Source organism: Apaloderma vittatum, unplaced genomic scaffold (genome assembly GCF_000703405.1).
Source record: "Apaloderma vittatum isolate BGI_N311 unplaced genomic scaffold, ASM70340v1 scaffold10450, whole genome shotgun sequence".
Taxonomy (NCBI): Eukaryota; Metazoa; Chordata; class Aves; order Trogoniformes; family Trogonidae; genus Apaloderma; species Apaloderma vittatum.
The window spans coordinates 25,633-50,931 of record NW_009694708.1 but is presented as its reverse complement, the minus strand read 5'-3'; the positions used below and the strand labels follow the sequence as shown (position 1 = coordinate 50,931).

The following is a 25,299-nucleotide window of genomic DNA, read 5'->3' as shown; positions in this document are numbered from 1 at the left end:
TCTTCTCTTCTCTTCTCTTCTCTTCTCTTCTCTTCTCTTCTCTTCTCTTCTCTTCTCTTCTCTTCTCTTCTCTTCTCTTCTCTTCTCTTCTCCTCTCTTCTCCTCTCTTCTCCTCTCTTCTCCTCTCTTCTCCTCTCCTCTCCTCTCCTCTCCTCCTGAAGCATTTTGGTATCTTAGTGTTTGAATGCTTACCTGAAAAGCAGGCCACTGGATATCCTCCAGGGTCTTTGGGAGGCAAGGAATAGTATGGATTTGTGGCACAGTCTTGATTAATACATTTTCCTTTCAGGCAGATGCACAGATTAGCCAATGCACTATCATCTTTAATAGTGTTTCAGAGCCACATTAATCCCACAGGGTACCAGAAAGCCCCTATTCTATTCTGAATATAATCTCTAAATTAAATACTTTTCTCAGATGTCCTGAGATACATGAGCGACAGGCAAAGCACCCCCAGCTCTGTTAAAAGTAGGACTGAGCCCAATTCTGATAATCCCGTGGCATTACAGAGGTAGATGTAATTTTTCCTAGACGTGTAGCTTCTGTGTCTAAATCTAAATCAAAAGGTCATTTGATCTTGTTTGTCATACTGCTGGTTTTTGTTGAGAAATGCAAGGCAATTTAGCATACTTTTCATTCCAGAATCTTTGAACAGCATGGTATGGCTGCAGAAAAATATCCTGTGCGCTGATGCACTGCTTTCTGCATGCAGGGATTCAGCAGCTGTTGTAAAAGGCACTTTACTGATTTAACCTAGCAAAAGGTGCGAGTATCTCTTCTTCAGGCAGGCAATGCAAACAGTGATTTATTTGTGTGCATAAAGATCACTAAACAGGAAATATCAGGGATAGTCAGTGTCCACAGGAAAACAAAAATGTAAACTGGCTATGTTAGTGTGAACATCCAGATTGATGATTATTTGCTATTGTGCTTTTTGTGGATTAATACGTTTTCTTGTTTGGAAAGCTGTCATAATTAAGAGACTCTTTAGCTGACTCAAGAAGATTTCTGCAGGCTGTCTGTGAATATCGATTTAGGGCAGTGTTGCTTGCACAGGGCTTGAATGACGATAAAAAAATCAAAGGTTTACTACTTTTAATCTTGTAAATATTAAAAAATAAGCATTTTGTATTCACCTCCCCCCATCGATTAAAACTGATGCTTTTAATCTCTCCCAGCTGCTAGGGAAGGAACATGCATGGTGTAATGGGAAGCAACACTGCCATTTCATTTTTTATTGCAAGTTAAGAAGGTTTTCATCATCAGCCTCCACTGTGTTTTGATGTTGTGAACGCAGGCACTGGCGGCTCAGCCAGCAGCAGACCTGAGCAGATCACCATCCCTGTCTTTACATTGCCAGGCTTAGCTCTGCAGCAGGCTGTCTTGTGGGAAAGAACATCTTAACAAAGATGATTTCCCCATAGCCTTGTGTGACTGCTCTAGTGCCTGATAACCCATGGGAGTGTTACGAATACATCTGCGCTATCGCTGAGAGTAACCAATTTATTCCGCGGTGCCCTGGGTGAGCCCAGGAGCTGCCTCTGCTGCGGGTGGTTCTCTGCTTCTGGGCCACCTCTGTCACATAGAACTGTGCCTAACACTGAGGCCACCAGCATCCTAGCAGGTAGGATTTGCACAGAAAGTGGGGAAAGAGGTCTGCTGTGTTATCTCATACCCCTCCAAACAATTAGCCCAGAGCAATGGATTTCTTCTTGCGTGGGCTGCTGACCCTAATTACTGTGTAGATCTACCACCATTTGAACATGGTAACTGCAAAAAAGGGTGAAAGTGTTACAGAACTGAGACAGTTAATTCCGAGTGCTTCTGTCATTGCTTCCTAGAGCAGAATGCCAGATGTTTTAGTAACACAGCACAGCATGGCTTGCAGGTATAAAAATGAGTTTTACACAACAATTCACACTGCCCAAACCTTACTTCTGGAAGACTGGGAATGTCAGTTACAATGAGCCCAAAACTATGGCTGGGGAAAAAGTAGCTCTGCTTGTTGATTGGGATCATATACACTGATTCCCACAAGCATCACAGGTAGCAGATGAATCTTTAGCATTCAGCAGAGGAGGAGTTTTATAGCTCTGCCTGAAGTGGGATTCATTTTATCCAGTCTAGAAATGATCAGTAACAGTTTCACAGCTGTTTTGCACTGGAAAGAGCACTGATTTTATTCTTGCCTACCCTCTCCAAACAGTTTTTTCTTGACTTACACAGAAAGCCTCCTCACCAGTTACATGCTATATACCTATAAAATGTACAAATATAAATCCATCCATCTATTGCTTTGCAATACACGCTTCACAGATGCAATAATACCCAAACGTTCTGGTTCAGCGCGTGATGATCACTGCAGTCATGCAAATCGTACATTTGCCTTACTTTTAATGCAATCCTACATTTGCCTTACTTTTGGTTTTGGACTGCCTTCTACAACAAGTAAATGATGCGTGTAGGAAAGTATTAAATTGTATGCAAAGTGAAAGACAAACTTTGTTGGGAAGTTTGCATGGATCCCACTAGTTTTACTTCAAAATAAAACCCAACTTGTCACTTCCAGTTTACTGATCTGTGGTTGATTGCCTTTTAAATTGTCAGCCACTTGCTGTGATTAGCAAGTTGCCTGAATTCAAGTGCCATGTGAAGGAAGTCTGGAGGAGCAATTTTGAGAGTATCTGATTTACATATATGCCAGAGGTGGGCATGGCTGTCAGAAGGGACAGCAACATTTTCAATGTCCAGATGGAGATGGGTGGCAAGTGGTGTCCCTCAGGGGTCCATACTGGGACCAGTGCTCTTCAGTATGTTCATCAATGATAGAGATGGTGGGATTAAGTGGACCCTCAGCAAGTTTGCAGGTGACACCAAGTTAATTGGTGCAGTTGAGATGTCAGAGGGATGGGATGTCCTCCAGAGGGACCTGGACAAGCTGGAGAAGTGGGCCCATGTGAATCTCATGAGGTTCAACAAGGCCAAGTGCAAGATTTTGCACCTGGGTCGGAGCAATCTACATTATCACTACAGGCTGGAGAATGGTGGTGATAGAGAGCAGCCCTGCAGAGAGGGGCTAAGGAGTGTTGGTGGACAAAAAGTTGGCAATAAGCCACCAATGTGCACTTGCAGCCCAAAAGGCCACATTGCATCCTGAGTTGCATCAAAAGAAGCATGGCCAGCAGACAGGTGATTCTGCCCCTCTGCTCTTCTCTGGTGAGACCTCATCTGGAGTGCTGCATCCAGCTGTGGACCCCCCAAGACAAGAAGGACATGCACCTGTCGGAGGAGGTCCAGAGGAGGCCACAAAAATGATCAAAGGGCCGGGGCACTTCTCCTATGAGGACAGGCTGAGAGAGTTGGAGTTGTTCAGCCTGGAGAAGAGAAAGCTCCAGGGAAACCTTATAGTGGCCTTCCAGTACCTAAAGGAGGCCTACAGGGCCTCTAGCGACAGGATGAGGGACAATGGTTTTAAACTAGAGCGGGGTAGATTTAAATTGGACATTAGGAAGAAGTTCTTTACTATGAGGGTGGTGAAACATTGGTGTGGTGGTGGAGGCTCCACCCCTGGAGGCATTCAAGGTCAGGTTGGATGGGGCTCTGTGCAACCTGATCTGGTTAAAGATGTCCCTGCTCCCTGCAGGGAGGTTGAACTGAATGAAGTTTACAGGTCCCTTCCAACCTAATACACTCAATGAATCTGGGAAGCACTTGAACTAAGCAGAGTTCCCTATTATTGCACTATTGACCAACTTCCTGAAAGGCAAGAATCCTCCATGTATTTAAGAAGTAATACATATTATTAATCTGTGATTTTTTCCTCATATATTTACTTCTCAGTTTTCACAGCCGTTAGTCATTATTTGTTTCCCTTCCTAAAGATAAAAAAATCATAATATGGTTTTCAGATTTAACTTACTGTTTAAAAAAAGGAGCATAGCATAAGCAGATGTAAAAGTCTCTGATTCTCTTAACTCCGTTAATTAAACTCTCAGTGATCTTTTGAACTTGCCTCAGACTTTTAGGTGGGTTTTAGATTATTTTATTAGTACTCCACAAAACTGTTTCAGCTGTCACAAAGATTTTGTGTAGTGCTTCCTATCAAAATATTTCTATCAGTCACTGTACCTGCAGAGCGGGGGTGCTTTCCTCAACATGTTCTGTGAGAACTTATCCCCTTTGGAAACAGTCAATTGTCCTCTGGTTTTTTATCACAGACAGCGCTCCTGTTACTACAGGAGCAGGCTTTGACTTTTTCTGAGAGCCTAAACCACTTTGCTCTCCCTTAAAAATGTGAAAATGGGGACCTAAGCAATCAGCAGATGAGAGCAGCAGAGAACAGCCATTCCTAAGCAGGATATTTCTCCCAGACAGCTGAAATGTAACATTTTAATTAAGATTAACTTTGATTTTCCACTTGTGCCCATTGCTTGCCCCTTGGTGCACAGACATCCAGTTTTTCTCCTCCATGTCCCTGAACTTATCAGAGCATCCTGGCATCTCAGCATTTAATTTCTGTGTCTAGCCTCACTATTTTCACTGATTCTTCCTTCCTTGACTGCCTGCCATTGTAATGAATTTCCATGTCCATCATGAGTCTAAGGCAAATCCATTTTTAAATGGAACAGTTGTTGGTAGTTCAGAACAGCTCAATTATGAATGACTCCATCCTTCTCCCAGGCTGTATTAGCCCTCCTGCCAAAGAATGCTACAGCAGAAATGTAAATGGATGAACTGAATCATGCATGTTTTCCATGTGTTATTAATTGTCCCTGTTTCCTTTTATTAAAAGACTTAGCCAATAACCTCAAAATGTTGTACAGAAGTACATGCATAATAATATACTGGCTCAATACAGCTATGCATTAATATACCAAACAGATGCCTGCCTGGTATGCATGAACCATCAGCTATAACTTAAAGCATATGTCAGAAAGTTTGAACTAAGTCACCATTGGACCCAGTGGTTACTCTCAGTAATGTGTCCTATGAAAAGCTTCCTCCCAGACCAGTTGGGCTCAAGTTCAGTCCAAAGAGTCAGATAGCTGCTAGTGTGGTAGATAAGGACTATTCTGGGACAGGGATTTATCATAGAATCAATGAATTGTCAGGGTTGGAAAGGACCTTAAAGTCTAGTTCCAACCCCCTGCCATGGGCAGGGACATCCCCCACTAGATCAGGCTGCCCAGAGCCCCATCCAGCCTGGCCTTAAACACTTCCAGGGATGGGGCTTCCACCCCCTCTCTGGGCAACCTGTGCCAGTGTCTCACCACCCTGATGGGGAAGAACTTCTTCCTAACGTCCAGTCTGAACCGATCCATCTCTAGATCGATCCCTCTAGTCCTGTCACTACCCGACATCCTAAGAAGTCCCTCACCGGCTTTCTTGCAGGCCCCCTTAAGAAACTGGAAGGCCACGATAAGGTCTCCTCGAAGCCTTCTTTTCTGCTGACTGAACAATCCCGACTCTCTCAGTCTGTCTGCACAGGAGAGGTGCTCCAGCCCTCTAATCATCCTTGTGGCCATTTGACCTTGCAAAGTCCCCAAAACCCTTCTTTAGCCTTACTAGACTTCTTGTGGGCAGGTGTTCTCGCTCCACAGGTCAGCCCTGCTGAAGTGCCTCCTAGAAGTGCCTGGACAAGGTCTTCCTGGGAGAAGGTGACCGAGGAACTGCTGTCTCATGTGGGAGACTCGGATTAGCTGGATTTTTCAAACACCAGAAAAAAAATCATACTGGAGAAAAACAGAGAGAATGCTTTAGCCAAAGTCTCAGAGGTCAAAAGGACTTCTGGGAAGAAAATGCAGCATCTGAAATGAAAAGTAACAGAGCCAGAGGTAGAGATCTGTACTTTTTCTGTCTGGCATCTCTCTGCATCCTTGCAGCAGCATTTATCCTGTACCAGCTGCTGTTTCGTTAATTGTGTGTGCACAGGGAGTGGTGGAAAGGATACAAACAGTGAATAAACAGGATGCAGCACAGTCACAAATGGGGGAATACAGAATCATCAATGTTATTGATTGCAAAGGCCTATTATTTGTGCAGGTACAGAGTTTTCTTACTAGCCTCAGACAGGAAGAGGGGACAAATCAACTGGACTGACTCCAGTTTTACAGGAGGTCATTTCTGATCACTTTTAAAGCCAGATTTGCCAAAGTATACAATACTGTGGATTACAAACTAATTTGTTTGGGTCTGGAGCAATGAGATAAGCTAAGGCTACAAAAACAGCAGGCACAGCCCCTAAGGAGCATCCTGTGTCAGTGCCTAGTACATGGATAGGAACATAAAATGGTGCTGATGGGCTTTACAGACATCCACATCTAGAAAAGAGGTGATGAATGTGATACAGGTATTGGGGAAGATCCTCGAGAATCACCTGAAAAAAATTTCAGAACCTTTTTCCCAAGAATAGGCTGTATAGAGGGACACGATAGAATGATACCCACAACTGGGATATAGCCAGATCACTAAAATTCTCCCCAGCAGAGTCTTAGCTTATTGCCAGGGAAGCCCAGGAATTGATTTAATGCAGTCAGCATGTAAATGGGAAGGAAATGGCTCTTCACCACACCATCTGTTTATCCCAGCCCCATACACCCACTAGTTAACTCTTTTATGCTGTCTCTTTGTCTTGCCAATACCCTTCAGAAGTAAAAGCTCTGCAAAGTCACCACTTGCCAAATTCCTCAGTCATATCTTCTGAGATTAGAAAAAGTCTAATGGTCCCTCTGGGGACAGGCAAAACACTTTGTCCTCCCTCGGTGTTTGTCATGTAGGGAACCCGCTGGTTTTCCCTGCAAGAGGCTCTGATAGGACTGTTGTTAGCAACTTAATTTCTACACAAGTAACCTTCAGGGAGCAGCACACTTGTTTTTGTGGTGAAGTTTCGTACACCTGGTGAAGTATTTCCATGTGTCATAGGAAACTCACTAGTTAGTGAACAGCTCTCCTCCTGGCTCCTCTGCCCGTGGGTGCAAAACCTTGACTTTCTGCTTCAGAAAGAAGAAGAAAGTTCTTCACTGAGGCAGATTCAGGTACAAAGGAACATTAGCAGCAGGATTGAAATGGAGTCTTTGCTCCCTAAATTTTTTTCGTTATGCCATAAATAGAAGGCCCCTACCTTCTATCTACAGATGTGTCTGAAAAACTGTAGTTCCTTCACTCTCTTGAGCTGAAGCACTCTCAGTCGCAGCTCTAGGCCAACTTCTTTTGGCTAAAGGGAGATGCTTAGGTGAAAGTAGCTCATCCTTTTTGTAGTACATTTCATCTTGACTAGATACTCTTGAATGTTTGCATGCTTATGCCTTGGGTCCTTTTTGCTCCTCAAAGGGTTCCTCCCCACTGAAGCGCTGATCATATTAAAGGCAATTACAGTGTGTTTCAACAGCCAGCACTTCTTACACACTGCCAACTGAGAGCTCTCAACTGGGAAAATTTTAGCTCTTGCTGAGTGAGATGTTTCACTTGAAGAATCCCAGGGATACTTGTTAAGGTTATTTCACAGAGCTTTCTATAGTCAAATGAAGTAGCTATTAAAAGTTTAAATAACCTTTCGGTCTTTTTTCCTGTTAAATTGGGATTTCCCAATGGCTTATCTGATTTATTTTGTGTCAGTTACACAGTGGGCTGTCCTTGTCTTTCAGTCAGTGAATGATCTTCAGAGGTGTTCATCTTTTCTGAGTCTTAATTTCAGTTTGAAAGAAATGCCAGGTCACACTGCCACTGAATTTCGTGCTGGCATCTCTGAGCTGAGACGGGGAGATGTGAGCTGCTGAATTGCCCCAGCACATTCTCCCTTGCAGCATCCCAGTGACTTCGTTTGCAGGGCATCCCGTGGCGAAGGTAGGCACGGGGATATGTCCATCGATCATTTGAGCTTGGATTTCATCCAAAAGATCTGTAGCAAGGGAGTGAGCCCTGGCAGCACTTCTCTGGATTTGGTCCAGTCAGGTTCTGTCTTCTCTGATATGGCAATAAGCTGTGTTTGTGGGTCAAGTAGGAAAAGAAGTAACTCCGAGATCATTTTGTCATGGCTGACTGGTTGAAAGCAAAACCATGAAGCAGTGTGAGCTCCAGGTTTGAAAGCAGCAGAACCAGATTCGAGCAGTTCTGAACTGAGCCTAATTAATCCTGCCTCTCTTCAGGGGAACAGTACTATGGTACAACAGGCGTCCTTGTGTCCCTCTCTGTGGTGTGGCATAGACATGCCCTCACTTTCACCTCCACAAGAGTTTAAAAGAGCAGGTCTTTGACCGGGATCTAGAAGCAAATAGGAGACAAGCAAATGACTGTCTCACCACCAACCAAAATCTGCTCCACTCAGGACAACTACCATGCTTTTGAATTAGCTTGAATCACTTGGCTCTCATCACCTGAACCAAACTAATTCCACTATTGCAACCGGTTCAAGTGACAAGTGTTTTACCTCTCTGTTTTGTAATATGGAAAGATGCAGCAAGGTTTAATGCTGTGGCTCTTCGAGGTACAGAGACTGCCCACTGTCTCTTTCGTTTGGGTCTGTTGTTCATACGTTCTGTCCTTTAAAATTATTTCTTCATTTCTGACTCATCACTTCCAAAGAAAACTGATGGTGTTCTACATCACATGGTGCTGAAAGTGCATTGTTTTAATTGAAGCTCCTGTTATAAAAGCTTTTCAATAAATTAACAAAACCTTGAAAATGATCAAGTGAACAAACAGGGCAGCCGGTAGAACATTCCGTATAAACCAAAGTTTCTGAAAGCCAAGTAGAATGTCCTCGATATCAGAAACAAGGCTGACAGCAAGGGAAGTTATCTTTTGTTAGGCCAGTGGATATAGCTGGAATAAAATCAATAAGCTTTCAGTTATAAAACATTTTTTCAGGTCTGAAGACTTCAAATTAAATTTCAGGCACTTTATAGTCTGGTTCAGTAATATTTAAGGGAAAAAAAATTGAACAAAAATAATCATTCCAATTAATTCAAATATTCACTCTGAGAGGAGAGAATAGTTCATTTTAGGAACAATTTGCAAATCTTTCGCTGATGTATTACTTTGTTAATGGAGAGTCTCTCTCAGGCATTTATTGAGAGCGTTTGGTCTTCAGGCAGAAACCCATAAGAGGCAAAACCACAGAGAACAAAACATGAATTCTGCAAATCCTCTGGGTCTGTGTTCTGTGTGGCTTTGTGCTAGGGATATGCAGGAGTACTGGGTCTGTCACAAGTAGGGCTGGCTGGAAGCCAAGCATGAAGATTTTGACGTTTTTCATTGCAATGAAAGCAAAGCCTTCTGAAAATTTTCACTAAAAACCAGAGATAGTGCTGCTCACCTCCCCAGCCCTCTTCCAACACAAACCTGAACAGCAGTAAAGTTGTCCTAGCCTGGATTTAATTTCAGCAATTAACTGCAATGATAGTTTAGCCCTTCCAACTATTTCAAATCCAGAAATATATTTCCCAAACTGGAAAGAAGGTGCATCATTATAGGAATAATGGTTTTTTAACTTTAATATGTATATCTGTATGTTTAATCTCTTTGCAGTATAGCTTTTTACTATGGGGACTTTGGACTGGTAACCTTGGTTCCATCCCCCTTGTTCATCCACTAAGCCACTCAGTGACCCTGAGCAAGTGATACATGACCTCCCTGTGCCCTGGTTTTGGCATCTGGCAAAAGAGGCAGCAATGTGAATACGACTTTCTCCAGCAGGATTGAAAGAAGAGTGGTAGATTGGTACTGTATATTATTATTGATGATTATTTTCTGTTCCAAGTTAAATCAGGGTGAAGAGAAGCTTGAAAGTCTCTCAGCGCTTCTCATTGTCCCAGAGAGCACCATTTCTGCAGTCTGCCCCAAGTTCAAACCACCCAGCTGTCATCTGGAGGCTTTGAACTCTCTTTTCCTATTTATCCTTAGAAGCATATAACTCGTAGGAGATACTGCACTGGGCAAAGTGAAGGCTGCTTCCTTTGAGAAGTTTCTTTTTTCAATCGTCTGAAATAAAATGCACAGACTATAAATCATCTGCACCACAGCAAAGCCTGAATCACTTGATGCTGCTGCTTATTGACAATTCATTAGGCCAGTGCCAATAGCAGATATTGATCCAATGGCCAATAAAAGTTTGTAACTACCAAGCCTGCCTGATCTAGCTGGAAGCTGTCCTGTTGAAGGGGCACTGTCTCGCAATGAGCACAGCATCCTACAGCTGGGCTAGGAGGCAATAGGAAGCTCCCTTCAGCTCTTCAGCCCTAGGGCACTTAGTGGTGGTGGGCTGGCAGGACTGGTGGTGGCAACATGGACTTTGTGCCCCACTTGCTGGTATATGTCACCAGCTCTTTACATCATTGTGGAGTTCTGAAAGTCACACAATGGTTTTGCTGCGGTGGGTGGAGGACATCTGCTGGGATTCTCCTCCACGTGCAGTGAAAGATATTGAGTCTATTGGGCCTCAGCTTTTAGCCTTCTGTAGAGCTTCTCTTTCTCAAGGACTGGAAATCCACCATATTCTCTATAAGTACCCCAGCTTCCCTTCCTACAGGAGATCTGTATAGCAGGAAACATCTACAAGTTGGAAGGAAAGAAAGCTTAGCAAGAGTGTTCAAAATCTGCACTTCCCTCTACCTTAGTGCCAGTGCTGCCTCTAATAACTGCTTCAGTAAGGAAGAAAAGAGAAGGGGAACGGAGATACAAGTGCATGATGCTGTCCATCAAGAGCACATCTGCAGGAAGGAGAGATTGGTAGGGGGCAGAGAACAGGAGGAACTGTTCAGTTTGCTCACACATGAAATGACCAACCTGGTCTAGACTTGTTTACATGGGAGAGTTGTTACGGAGTAAAGGAAGGCATGAATTTAAATCCCAAAGTGGATAAGCCTAACCAGTGAGAAGGAACAAGGGTCCCCATGAGACACTGATCAGTAATAGTTATACTGCAACAGTTATCCCAAAATTGCTCTCTGCTCAATTTCCGCATGTTTAACCACATCTATGTTGTATACAGAAAACAAACTAAGCCCTGATCCATTAAAGTATTTCAGCTCCTCAGTCCAATTTAGCCTTTGTATTGAGTTCCATGTAGGACTTATGGTCCTGCAAAGGAATTAGGAGGCAAAAGCTGGGTTTCATTACCCCCAGTTTTGACAGGAGCCCCACAGGAGCGTCTGTGTCTCTTTGGGTCATGGTCCAGTCTTCGGAGGCCATGTAGATCACTACGCCTCTGTGCAATGGACTGACCCTAAACTAAGCCACCCAGCAACAGACCCTGGTTGAAAAATACCATAAATTCATCAGTGAAGTAGCCTTTTATTGTTTTAAATAATTTTGTATGTAGATGTGTTTCATTGTCTTTCATAGTATTGGAGAAATAGGTTTGAATCTGGCTGTACACAACATGCTAAGGCATCTGCTGCTTGATCAAAGCAAAGAAAACAGAAAATAGTGAGGGCAAAGCAGCAAAAGAAGTGATCAGTTTCAATTCTAGAGTCCTGTTTAAAAGCTCCCCACTTCCAAAGGCGCTGTCCTGGTTTGAGAGCACCAGGGTAAAAGTCCTCTGGGGCTCCTGGCACACTGACAGTCACAGTAGGGGATGGGGGGCAGCTGTGCCTATGGGGAGGAGAGGATGGGGCAGGTGACCCAGATGGACCAATCACAGTGTTCCTTCCCATGGTTCTCAGTATATAAGGGCCCCTAAGGAGAGCCCTGGGGCTTTTAGAGCTGCTGTGCTGGGAGGTTGGTTGTCAGCTGTTTGTTATCCCTCCCTGTGCTGGCGGTGTTCTTACCTCCTGTGTTCACACTGTAGAGGAGCACCATTCATCAGAACAGGTTGTCTTTCCCTGCTCCTACACTTTGGGTGGGAGCAGCATGGCTCCTGTTCTGGTTCTTTTTGCTTGGTTGGCTGGGTTTTTTTGGGAATGTCATCAGGACTCTGGGCTTGGGCACTCATGTCTACTGCCAAGTCCAGTCTGGGGTGTGTTTTTCTGCTTGGGACTCTATTGTCATTGGAAGGTGTGGATCCCTTATTAACATAACCTTTTGTATCTTTGAGCATATTCGCATGCTACTTTATATCTGTATATAGTTCAACATCTTCATTGTTACTGTTAGTATTGGGGTTGGGTTTTTTTCAACCTCAAAGTCTCTCTCCCTGGTTCTCTGGTTATCCTTACCTGGAAGGATTATGAGGGTGTCACAGAGAGCGCCAGTCAAAGTTTAGTGGCTGACCCAGCCTTACACTTTGACAGGTTTATCAATTGGGTCACCTGCCAATCCTCTCCTCCCCATAGGCACAGCTGACCCTTCCTTCCCCTACTTGCCACTTGTGCTGGGAGCCCCAGAGAACTTTTATTCTTATACTCTCAGACCAGGACAGGTCCACAGTGCTCTTCTTCAAGCAGAAGAATAGAGCCCATCAGGCAGCAGATATAACAGCTAAGCCTGCAGCAGCAGTAAATCATGTGTTATCTTCCCCTGGAGCACAAAAAGGAGGCCTCTGAAAGTGCTGGGTGTGGAGGCAGGAGGCACTCAGGTCTGAGTGACTGGAAGAATATAAGAGCTCCTGATCCAGGAACCAAGTTGCTCATAAAAAATACTCTTGCTGTTGGTATAAATATGTGCAATTTTGGGAACAGAGGTTTTGTCCTTTCTTTGTGAAATCTGACTCCTTAGCTCAGCAGGTGCCTGGTTAAACACGTAATCACACCATTTGAAGAATCAGTGCCCATCACTCAAGCTAAAAAATTTGACTTATCTTTCCTTGCAGAGTAGGTGACAATGCCACCCTTAAGGTTTCACTGATGTATCAGGGCATCAGGAAAGGACTTTGTGTAGCATTTTACATGCCTTGTGCACTTCCCTGGATGTCTCAGTGCAGCAATGCCTTGGGCCCTTAATCCTGAGTTGAATTCCTGAGAACACCTATGAGTATTTTGTTCATGGCTCTCATGACAATCAATGAACTGTCTCAGTTTTGGCAACAGGCCAAAACAGCGACCTCTCTCTGCTATCAGCCATGGATTCTGCTCTCTTAGTTGTAAGTAGATAGCAGTGATAGAGGCATTTGCAATTAATGGGAGATATTAGGGCAATGTTATTACCCTCTCTTACACTGGGAGAGATGGAGATATGAAGAGACAGTGTGATTTGAGCAAGACTTCCCGCTTGGACGGAGGTCAGCAGAATAATCCATTCTCCTGAATCCCAGTCTGGTGCTGGCCATGATGTTCTTGGGTTGTGACAAATGTGACTTGGAGCCCTGTCCTCTCTTCTCTTTCCTCTGTCCAGACATGTTTTAAAGTAAACCAGGCTGACTTTGGATTCATACCAAGTATGAAATAGATGGGGCAAAATCTCAGCAGTTCTCTTCTTAATGCAATCAGCCTAATTGCCTGCCAGCATGCACAAATGTCTCTCTGCAAGGAGTAGTAGGGTGCTGTGCCAATTGATTGCAAACACAAAAGAGAACCAGATTAAAATTTTACCTACAGTAACCAATTTCTGAAATGCTGACCACGTAGTAGCAGAGTGATGGAAGTTCTAGACTCTGGGAAATCGGTTATAGGCTATCGATGGGTTCTTCTAAAGGGTCTCTCCCTCTCTACATACCCCACATTTTCTTTAGATGAGCAGCTTGGGAGGCACAGATCTTTATTAAGTTGTGATGAAAGGATTAACCACTTTCTTGCATATAAAATGCTATTAAATTTCCCTTAAAAGGTATTTTTCAATGTCATGGAAATATTTCTCCTTTGCTTGAAGTGCTTACAAGTCAATTCTATAATTGCTTAGGAGAAAAAGAAAATGAATATAGTTTATCCAAAGCAAAATTAAAATGTGCTTGGTAGCAAGCTTTTGCATGCTACCATGTCTGTGAAGTCAGGATCAACAGAAATTTGCAAAAAGGCTATTATTTACTGTTTCTTTCAAGTAGGCAGCAGACTAACCTACAGAAATCTTTTCCTCCAAAATCCAGCATGAAAGACTGTTTAGTGAAACATTCCTATCTCAGAGATTAACTAATTGCTCAGCAGTCAGTCATTTTCACTGCATTGCCAAGGACAGCAATTCCTTTCCCACACACAGATGGAGCAATGGTTTAACACAAAACAGTTCCTGGGACAGGAAGATTAAGGAGAATTTACTGGAGAGCAATTAAAACAGTTGTTAGAGCAATTTGGTTTTGAGGCTGAATTTCACATCAAAGTAAAGCTGTCTGAGGAGTGTACAGATCAGAAGAAAAATAAAGCCATCATTTCAGGCCATCTATTCTGCATCCTCAGAGTGCAGGTTAATAAAGTGAGCTAAGAGGACATTGAGATTTACAGGAGTAAATTAGGTGAAGCAGCCTAAATGCAGTTTGCATTTGGAAAGAGGCACCCTGCCATCAGTCTCAGTTGGCTCTTGCCTTTTGTGGCTTCATCTTTCTTCCATTTCTGCCAGGTTTCTTGTCATCGTTATATTTGGTGAGAGTTTATGATGGTGTTTCTTGGTTGCAGAGACTCTTGCCAGTGCACACCACCATGGTCGGGGGCTGCTCTCCTGTGTGAGTCGTATCCAAAAAGCTGTTAATGGAAGCAGGGTTGGAGGTGGTGCTCCTTGCTGGCTCTTTGCTCGTGTTTGCTGGTTATGCTGGCTTGATCTTCTCATCCAACCTGTCTGTGCCTACCTCCTTGCCATGCCCTGACATAAGAGGAGGCATTACTCCAAACTTGTGATAGCACAAGAGGTAATGGTTTTAAACTAAAAGAGGATGGATTTAGACTAGATATAAGGAAGAATTTTTTTTATGACAAGGGTGGTGAAACACTGGAAAGTGTTGCACAGAGAGGTGGTAAATGCCCTATCCCTGGAAACATTCAAGGTCTGGTTGGATGGGACTCTGAGCAACCTGATCTAGTTAAAGATGTCCCTGCTCACTGGAGGGGAGTTGGACTAGACGACCTTTAAAGATCCCTTCCAACCCAAAATATTCTATGAACTCTCCCTTGGGATTAAGAGCTGGAACTGCATCTATGGATGATGCTTGATCGCCCTCTCTGTTTTTGGAAGGGCAGAAAACCTACAACGAAACAGGTTTTCAAGGCAGGGAACCAGTCTAGACACCGAGTCCCTCCACAGAGCATGGCAGCAGCTTCTTACATCCATCCCAAAGGAAGGTTTGTATTAACACCGGCTGTTCAGGTTTCTCTGGCTGCCTCTGAGGCTCACAGGCTGGATTTGCAGATGAAGGACAAATATAGATGGACCGTGGTTCTTCTGTCAGACTGAAATGCATTTCACAGCTCTGTTAGCCCAGGTCCCAGGGCTGCAGCTTCTGCCTAATTGCAAAAAGAAAGGGCTTATGTGAGGTAATTTCCTGCTCGTTCATTTCTGTCCATTCTTTCATTAGTTTAACTTCGTAAATTTAAGTGCATTTTCATTCATGTAAACCAAAAGGGAGATTTGTTAACATCTTAAAAGTTAATTAAAAAATATGTAGTACTTGAAAAAACAAGATTTAAAACATCTTAATGTACAAGTATTAATAGCGAATCATGTTCTCTATGACCTGTCTAGGTTTAAAAAACACTTCCATTTTGTTTACCAAAGGTTATATTTGAGAAATTGGGCTCGACTAACCTATTCTTAAGAATATCGAAAGAGAGAGTCTCATTTATGCCCTATTTTGACAACTGAAGGCTCCTAGAGAAGCCTAGTCCTCAAGGACTGAGGGATGAAGCATCCTAGGCTCATCTCAGCACATCTGAGGCCTGGGATGGGCAGTGCCAGTGGTGGGAGAGATCTGAGCTGCATCCATCCTGCAAGATCTGGAGGTAAGATTTGCAGTGGAGGAGGATGAGTATACAGGAGCAACCACAGCCATCCACAGTGAGCTCAAATTTCCTAGGAGCTGTGGGAAGACCAGCTCAGTTCCCCACCAAAAAATAGAGTTTTTCTGGGGAGCAGGGGTAAGAATAGGCTTTGCCTTTTTTATTAGTGGTTCATCTCATTGCTCCATGCAAACAGGAGGTCTGTTTTTTTCACAAGCTCTCACTTGGACCTGCCAATCTGGCATGGTCTTCTGTGCAGTTGTCACTCGTCCTTCCTCCACAGTTTTTAAATAATAATAGTGTTTATCTGGAAGGACTGGATAGATGGGGAGTGTATCCCAGCCAGGAACTGGCAGTATGCTAGCATGCTGTGGGGAATAAAAATAGCGTCACATGAAGGGTATGATGCACATAAACACAGAGGAAGCTTTACTGGAAGGCTTTTTACATGATCTGCACCAAACCCTGACATTTACACTGCTAGAGAGAGGGGTTTGGATACTTCTTACCCACCATCATATAGAGGATGTCTGCATCCAAGTGACGTGCACAAAGCTCCCTTGTATAGACACAGGAGACAAACAGGCATTTCAGGGTACAGCTTGTCTGACCTGTTTTAACATCTAGCTGCAGGTGAAATGACTCACCCCCTCCAAGTGCCTTTTTCTCTCTGACTGTGCAGGGCTCCTGATAGATGAGTTCAAATGCAGACACAGGCTGTTCTGAGCACGTATTTTTTTGTAGGTTTTGCTTCTTAGAAGCAAAAAAGTGGCACACTTGTCTGAGCACCGCATAGATTGGGATATCCTATGTCTAAATCCTGGGTCTAACACAAATTTGCCTCCCTTGTTAGCATGATAAAAATGGCAATTGCTTTTCTACTATGCACTCCAAAATGTGAAAATTAATAGTATTTTTTGCAAACATTTTTACAAATGTTTGGTTTATATTATGCAGCCTAGGCATGAATTAAGCTTTCCTTACTATTTTCAGTTATATTTATTTGGGGTTTTTTAGCTCTGTTTCCAAATAAAATGAGGTATATATGACTGCAGTATTTGTCTGATATTGGGTATATCACCAAAAACTAAAATCCATTTGCCAGACTCAGCTAAGCTCGTGAAGAACTTGCCTTGAATAGTTTCAGGCCAAGGAAGCAATGGAAGACAGCTCTCCTATTTCCAGAAAAGGACCTATATAAAACAGTGCCAAGACCGACATACCTTGTGTAGACCCTGACTCTTTTTACGTGAATTAGACATTCCCGTAGGGCAAGGACCAGATCAAATTCCTCTGGTGGCATCTGAAAGCTCGTGAAGGAGCAGCTCTGCAGGTCTTGGCTAGCTGCCAGCGAGCCAGGAGCCTCCAGTTCTCCAGTGTGGTCCAAGGAAGGGTGCATTTCCCTGACACGCAGCCTCCGTTGCTGCGGCCGGTTTGAAAAGTTCCCACTCGCTCCATCAGCTCATCCCACTCGCTCCATCTGCAGCGTTTTCCAGCACAACTGTGATGGGTCACTGGCACAGGCCAGGTCAAAAAGAGCCCTATTTATTTCTTTGAGGTTATTAACCTGGATCATTTAACTAATCTTCAGTGCTGCTGGGAAGGGGAACAGTGAATAGTTGTCTTCAGGGCCACAGTATTAAATAAGGTGCTTTCTAGGATGTCCCTGTATTAAATGGGAACAAAAATACAGGGATCTGGACAAATACATTGGATTGTGAGTAACCAGATGCAAGGGAGATGGGACTTCTACAAGACATGAATACAGACTATATAGCTACCTCTGGAACAATTTTTTGAGAGATGACCACCACCCACATCAGTGTGGGCTGTCATGGATTACGGCCCAAATCCAACCTCATGGCAGGGCTCCTCCTTTTCCTCTGCATAGATCTATATAGCTGTGGGGACCGAAATGTTGTGTTTGCCTCCTGTTCCAATTTTTGGCACTGCAGAAATGCCCAATGAGCCGAGTCAAGCCAGTTCTCCCAGCACAGGGTCTCTTCTTGCTGCAGGGCTCCAGCATCCCTTGCCCATCAGCCACATCTGTAGGATGCCACAGCATATGCAGGCAGAGTTTATTACTCACTGTGAAAATCTTTATGCTGGTGGCCTTGTTTAGCTTTCCCTCTCTCTCACTTGGAGCACATCCTCTGTATTCATGCCCATGACGACTGTGTGCCCTTTTGCTATACTGTTATACGTTTCTGTGAATTTCTGTGGTGAGGGGCAGGTGCATATTGAACGCCACTAACAACAGCATGGGATGTTCTAGGAACGGTGCAGGATGATCTCTGTTCTAATAATTGCCACTTTTATGAACTCTGTAATTCTTCAAGACTTTTATCAGTTCTTTAATCCATTCATATACCTTCCTTGGAGTCACTTAGAAAGGGAGCAAGGTCACAGAGGGGTGATTTTCACAGCACTGGTACCAAAAAAGACAGCAGGCAAGGGATGCATTTCAAAGCATCTGGAAAGGCCACAGCTTTGTTAATTAATTCAGCAGTAGATGGGAGTACTTGTGTGTGTCTCAGCCTTGAGCTGGCTCCCTGACCTCTCGCTGCTGCTGCCCTCATCTACTCTTGGCTTTGGATTCAGTTATGCAAACCTGGACCTCACAGGAGCTGCTCCAGCAATAATGTACCCATTGCTGGTACGTTTATTAAGGTCTGTCTTTGGAAGTTGTGATGGGCTGAGTGTACAGTCGTGGCAAGTTACCTCTTGGTACAGAGGTGAGGGAAAGGAGGTTGGGGTTAGGATTAAATCTCAAGTTGCTGTCATCTCCTCTGTGCCTGCCTTGTACATAACCCAAATACTTCAGTTCGCAAGGCTGACCATCAGTTAACTTCTACTTAACCTTTGCCAACTCAGTAATTAACATCACCTCCTTCCCTCTCCTTCCCAAAATAAACACACTAAAAGCAAGCAAAACAGGGACTTGGTCTCATAAAACAGGATTTGTGTCACATGGCGCAGTTTTTCACAATCTCATCCATGAAGGAAATGAAGCCCTACACTGAATCTCCATCACGTTAATGAATTTAGGACTTTCTGTGAGACAGGACATGGCTTTTTGCTCCTTGAGATGTGCTATACACACAGTTAATTCAGTTTCTTCTGATTAACTCCTTTGGGGTTTGTGTCTATTCCTGGGTTTGGACAGGCCAAACCACTCTGAAAAGGGTCAGGGATAACTGAAATAGCTCATCCAATTTAAGATTTCAAAATAAGCTTCTCCCAATTTGCTGAGGAATGTCAGATTGCATGAGATGGTTTTCTGTTCTTATTTATAGAGAAAAATAGCCAGTGATGGTTATTAGACATTAATAAAATTAAGTTTCCATGTAAACAGATTTAATCCTATTCTGTCCTAGGTTAAACCGCTGTAGAAGTGCATTAAATCCAACCACATGAAAAAATTCCTTATATGGAAAAATTTGGTAATGAAAAACAACTATTACTGCTAGAATTCACATCTTTCACTTTTTTTTTTTTTTTACTTGTACATGTTCTAATGATATCAAGTAGTCCTGACCAAGACTGTTTTGGTCCTTGCTGCACTAAGCATAGTGCTCCCTCGGTGGTTGAGGATGGACATCCTGAGGAGGGAACAGTCTCCCTGTGGCAACACGGGAGTGAAATGATTTTCTCCTGGTGACAGAGTAGTTCAGTGGGTGAATGAGGACCAGGATCCTGGTCTCCAAAGTTTTGTAATCTCACGCTGTCAGCTGGGATATGAGGGTCTGCTTGATTCTGCATTTCAGAGTGAAAAAGAAAATAACAAACAGCTATGAGCACATACAAGTTACATGAGAAAGCTGTGGGGAGTGGAGGCCCAGGGCTGTGTATCAGACCACCTTTGCTCCCTTAGCAATAAAGCTCCACCAAGGTAGATCAGTTCTGAATTCTTGACTCCTAGCTAATCCCTGGATTTCTGAGTCCCTGGGTGTTTTCTGTGCTAATTCAGAGGGCAGCAGACTTGCTTCTTCAAAGGAGCTGCCCTTAATCATTCCAGGGTGTTAACACTTTCTGTCACAAGCACAGAAGGAGGAAAGGGTTTATTGAAGAGCTCTGCCAGGCTCCTGCATCCTACAAGAGACTGAAGGAGTATCTCTTCCTGGAGAGGTGACAGCAGGACTTTGGGAATGTGTCTTCTCCCAAAGTACATGGGTGTAAAGTGGGGAGAAGGCTCACTGGGAGTGGTTACTGGGTCCTTGGTCATCCAAGTGATGTTTAGTCAAGTGGTTCTGAGGCCAAAGAACCCATAGTGATTTCCTGGCTTTCAGAAGGCTCCACTTCAGGAGCGTGAGGTACAGGCGGTGTCAAATTAGGAAAGTCTTGGCTTTTGTTCTGCAGAAAGCAGCAGCAGCAGCAGTCACAGGTAATTATATTCTGTGCAGGGAAATAACCTCTGGCTGGAGAAGTTTTGAAGTGAGAGGAGAAAAGTGAGAAATGAAAGAACAAGAGCAGACTGGGGAGCAAAAGGGAGGTGAGAGTAGTTTTCAGTGAAGGGCAAGTGTTTGGAGAGGAATCTTTGTCATTGTCAGTCTGCTTTTTATCTTTGTCATTGTCATTCTGGTTTTTATAAACTGGCAGGGCAGAAGTTGTCAAAGTTGCCTTGTGCCTCTCCAGACTGCACACTCGGTGCTGCCCTGGACACGGGATGGCTGCAAGCCTCTGCCAGGCTGCAGGCAACTGCCTGCCTCGCAGCATCCCTGCCGGCCTTGCAGCATCCCCGCCGGCCTCTGGCCATGGCCTCGCAGCATCCCCAGCGACCCTGGCCACCATCGGCCAGGCACAAGCTGGCCGAGGGAGGGGAGGGTGCTCAAGGAATAGAGCTGTGGCCAGAGAGCAGGAAAGCCGTGGGTAAAGAATGTTTTCCCCATCCCAGATGTTTTCAGGCCACTCTGGGCTGGCATGGCACAGGGCAGGGCAGTGCAGCCAGACAGGAACCATCCGCAGAGGAACCATCCAGCTTCTCCGAGACAGGGCTTGGGGACTCTTCCTCACAGCTGGCTGCTTTCAGGATCATGTCATCTGCCAAAGGTGCTGGCCAGGGAGACAAATGCACAAACAAAACAACCTGCCTGGCCTTTCAAATCTTCATTTAGAGAACGTGGCTTCAATTAAATGCAATTACTTAATTTTGAATCAAGGGCAACTTCTTTTGCATTTATTTGCTGTCCCCAGTGGCTCCATGAGGGCAGGCACTAATGAAGGGGAGCTTCCAAATGAGTGTGTGTGTTGCTGCATCTAGGTCAGGAGTCAGATGAAAGTATCTTCTATGTTTCTCTCTTGTTGTGGTGTGTTTTTTTTTTAAAACTGGGCCTCTAATAAACATGTTAACTTTCCAAATTATTATAAGCAGCTGCATCTATCAGCAGTGCACAAGGATATATTTACCGTGTTTGAAGGCTCTCTAATGAAGCTTTGAAGTCCAGCTCATTGCAGATTCACGCAGGGAAGGAGCTGTAGCCATGGCAGCACTTCTCTGCCACCTTCCGAAGATGAGAGACTTGAAAGCAACTATTTCTTTGCAAAATATGGACAGGCCTGAGAAGCCATTTTATAAAAAATAAACAGATAATGAAATATGGATACTCAAATGGATACTTTAAGACTTGCATCTGACTGTCAGAGTTTTGTTTGTGTATTGCAGGATCTTTCTTCTCCTATCAACATTATCCTACACAGTCTGCGTTTGCATTTCTTTATGAGCTGCTTTTCACTTTAGTATCATCATCCCAAGAACCAGAATTTCCCTATCCTGCCTCAGTTGCACATTCAAGAAAAATGGATGAACCTTTAAAAGAAAGAATAATCATATGAGTAACATAAAATCAGCAAAAAGGTTTTTATGCTGTGGATCCTTCCACAGCTTGAGGCTCACATTGCTTTTTCTAGAGAGTCCTGAAAGATGCTGCAGGGTGAAATAACTGCAGCATTAAATGGCATGGCATCACGAAATGGTGGATATTGCTGGGTTTTGTAATCACTCCTGCCTGTTACGGTGCTTCTCCATGGTGCTCCCAGTACACCCACACATGTTAGACGTATAAACTCTCCAGGAAATGCTTGTGTTGCTGTGTGAAGCCACACAACACGGCTCTTGGGAAACATAATTGCACCCTCCAGCCACTCCTGCAAAACTATCAAAAAGCAAAGCTAAAAAGTATTGAGCACATTTGGATTTTCCAGTCTCTGGAAGGGTATGTACGTTGAATTAAACTTACAACTGTGTAGTCTCCACTGAATTACTGTTTCTTTTCGATCTGTACTAAAGATAGTGACCAAGCAGGTAAGAATGTGAGTAGTGGGTAGGTAGGTATCACAGTATTTGGGCTCTGCTCGCTTTCTTTCTTCTTTTTCTTCAGTTTCTTTTGGGATATTTTTAGTTCTTCGAGGCTCTGTCTTCTGCATGAAAGGTAAAGGTGAAACCCACTTTTAAGCTCTACTCTTAAAGTGTACGTGAATATATATGTACCATATCTATGCAGTGGTATTTATCTGAGGTTACTATGTCTTGATCAGGTCCATTTGAATTCACTACAAGAAATTAAGATAAAAAGGAAAAGAAATGGCTGTTCTCTCCATACTGTTTCCCTATCTCCTGGTAGTGTTTGCTGTATGTGATGTCTTTTCGGTACTGACTCTGTTGTGGGTTTATTCCCCGCAGATCATCTTTCGGAAGATCAGTGATGTCAAGAAGGAAGAAGAAGAGCGCCTACGCCAAAAGAATGAGGTGACGTTGAGCATCCCTGTGGACCATCCCGTGCGGAAACTTTTCCAGAAATTCAAACAGCAAAAGGAGATGCGTAATCAAGGCTCAACCCACATTGACCCAGAAAGGAACCAGCTTCAGGTGGAAAGCCGGAGCGTGCAGAATGGGGCTTCCATCACAGGGACCAGTGTGGTCACCGTGTCTCAGATCACCCCTATCCAGACGTCCCTGGCTTACATGAAAACCAGCGAGGCCATGAAGCAGAACAACAGGGATGCGATGGAGCTCAAGCCAAATGGAAATGGAGACCAAAAATGCCTGAAAGTAAACAGTCCCATGCGGATGAAAAATGGGAATGGGAAGGGGTGGCTTCGACTGAAGAACACGATGGGGACCCACGAGGAGAAGAAGGAGGACTGGAACAACGTCACGAAGGCTGAGTCCATGGGGTTGCTGTCCGATGACCCCAAGTGCAATGACTCAGAGAATGGTGTAAATAAGAACCCACTGAGGAAAACAGACTCCTGTGACAGCGGAATAACAAAAAGTGACCTTCGCTTGGATAAAGCTGGTGAGGCTCGCAGCCCGCTGGAGCACAGCCCCATTCAGGCTGACGCTAGGCATCCTTTCTACCCTATTCCTGAGCAGGCCTTACAAACCACACTGCAGGAAGTCAAGCATGAACTCAAAGAAGATATCCAGCTGCTAAGCAGTAGGATGACTGCCCTTGAGAAACAGGTGGCAGAAATTTTAAAAATATTGTCTGAAAAGAACGTACCCCAGATCTCTTCCCCCACGTCTCATTTATCACCCCAGCGGCCCCAGCAGATACCCTGTCAGGATATTTTTAGTGTTTCAAGGCCTGCATCACCTGAATCAGAAAAAGATGAAATCCACTTTTAGCATATACCTATGTGTATATATGTATACAGTATATATGCAGAGGTGTATATATACCTTTATACATATATATGTGTGTGTGTATACGGTAAATATATATACATATATATTTTCACTTGCATCCAATATGACTTGAACACACCAAGGATTTTGATATGTAAATATTGCATGTCCAGCTGGATTCTGGCCTGCCAAAGAAAACAATTATTAACATAGATATTGCTTGTATAATATGCAGTTGACTGCATGCACACTTTACATTTATTTATAATCTCTATTATGTAATAAAAGAATGACTTTTGTTTAACAAAGGCAATGTACTATTTAAAGAATCAGGGTCTAACCTGCCAATATTGCCATGACAGTTTTGATCTCAGGCTGGGCGAATTGATCTTTTATTTCCTCACTGTCTTTTCTGCCGAGTTAAACAGTAGCTTAACAAGATGTGGAGGACACGTTCAGACTCCAGTTAGTATTGTTTTCCAGTATCATTGCATTACAATATGCTGTATATTTCATGATAAATTTCCCTACTCCTCCTAAAGGGAGGGCTCAGCTCAATAACCAGGGAAGGGCACCGTGGCCGGTGCTGGGGTGGATCACTGGAATTTATTCATGTGGGTATTGTGCATGCACAGCCTTTTATTTCAAGTATCCTCCTGCTCTTTTAACATCATAAGTAATAAATAATAATGGCGATTTATGTAACAAAATGAACTGAAACTCTCTCAGCTGCACTCCCTGAGTTGGGGGTAACTTCTTTCTTGAAAGCCTGCTTTTACTGATGCCATTTTTACTGAACTGTTAGAGTAATGTTATGTAGATTCTCTTTGCAGCACTCGGCGATGGTGTCCGGTTCTGTCAGTATCTTCATTAGGATGGCCCGTTTTTGCAGGGTTGAAGTTGCTCTCCCGCTGTCCCCCCCCATTGCCTATGGCAGAATGACTTTGCACAAGGTCTGAGCAAGGGAGAGAACAACTGTAGTTCAGCTCCTTGGGAGCCACGTGAGCAGGTTTGAAAGCCTGAGGTTAGAAGGCTGCAGTTAATCCCTCTCCGCTCTCTTCTCTGAGCAAGTTTATCGGTCTGCAAGTGCCTTTGAGAAAGAGAGAAAATAACCGGTCAGGATGAAATTCCCTTTAGTGCAAGGCACCTCGATGGTAGTGTTGGGTGGGAGAGTGTTGAGGAGATAAACTCCCTAGGGTTCTGCCTGCTACTCTTGCCTCGGACTTGTGGAAAAATTCAGTGCATGGCGTGGGGGCACACTTCAAGAGCAGGCTTGCAGCTCCCACACAGCCAGTCGTCACGCTTACTGTGTCCCTTGGGTCTGTGTCAGATGTTCTCACCCTCCTAGCTGGCTCCTATCAGCATCTCCCAGTCTTGGACTGTGCTCAGACCCCCATTTCCACCTTCTAGGCTGGAGCATTGCCCAGCCTGGATGGATGGCAGGGCTGCGTCAAGGTGAGCTCTTGCACTAGAACCTGTTTGTTCTCCTATTTGGAGCTGAGGTTTTGGACTCTGCCTGGGTCTGCACTCGAGTGTGGTAGGATTTTTTTGCCTCTCCATTTGCACGGGTTTGGAATCTAGATACATGTGGTGCACAGCAGAAATGGCCATCACAGCTTCAGAGCTGTTAACCAGTACAGCTTGAGGCCAGCCCAGTAGAGTGCATTGGGTCCTTCAGAGAAGGATTTCCCTTCCACGCTTAAATGGCCTCTTGCCTCCAGATCCCATCTTCTCAAAAGTGCCTGTAGTAAAACAAATGTACCATAAGGCATCTAGCAACCAGGTAAATAAAAGACATGTTTATAATTAGTGGGCATCCTTACCAGACGCCAATACCATACCAATTACTTAACATTCGGAAACGACACTAAATCGTTTCCT

The 25,299-nt window shown here is 44.0% G+C and overlaps 1 protein-coding gene across 1 annotated transcript in view; it reads left to right on the top strand.

The window, feature by feature from the left end:
• The window catches only part of KCNH5 (potassium voltage-gated channel, subfamily H (eag-related), member 5), a gene marked incomplete at its 5' end in the record, with an annotated part of 97,946 nt that extends 74,528 nt beyond the window's left edge, over nucleotides 1–23,418 (top strand). The window contains one exon of the mRNA XM_009868476.1: nucleotides 22,471–23,418. Coding sequence (XP_009866778.1) covers nucleotides 22,471–23,418 — 948 coding nt within the window. The remainder of the gene's footprint in view (nucleotides 1–22,470) is intronic.
• Between the last annotated feature and the right edge of the window lie 1,881 nt (nucleotides 23,419–25,299).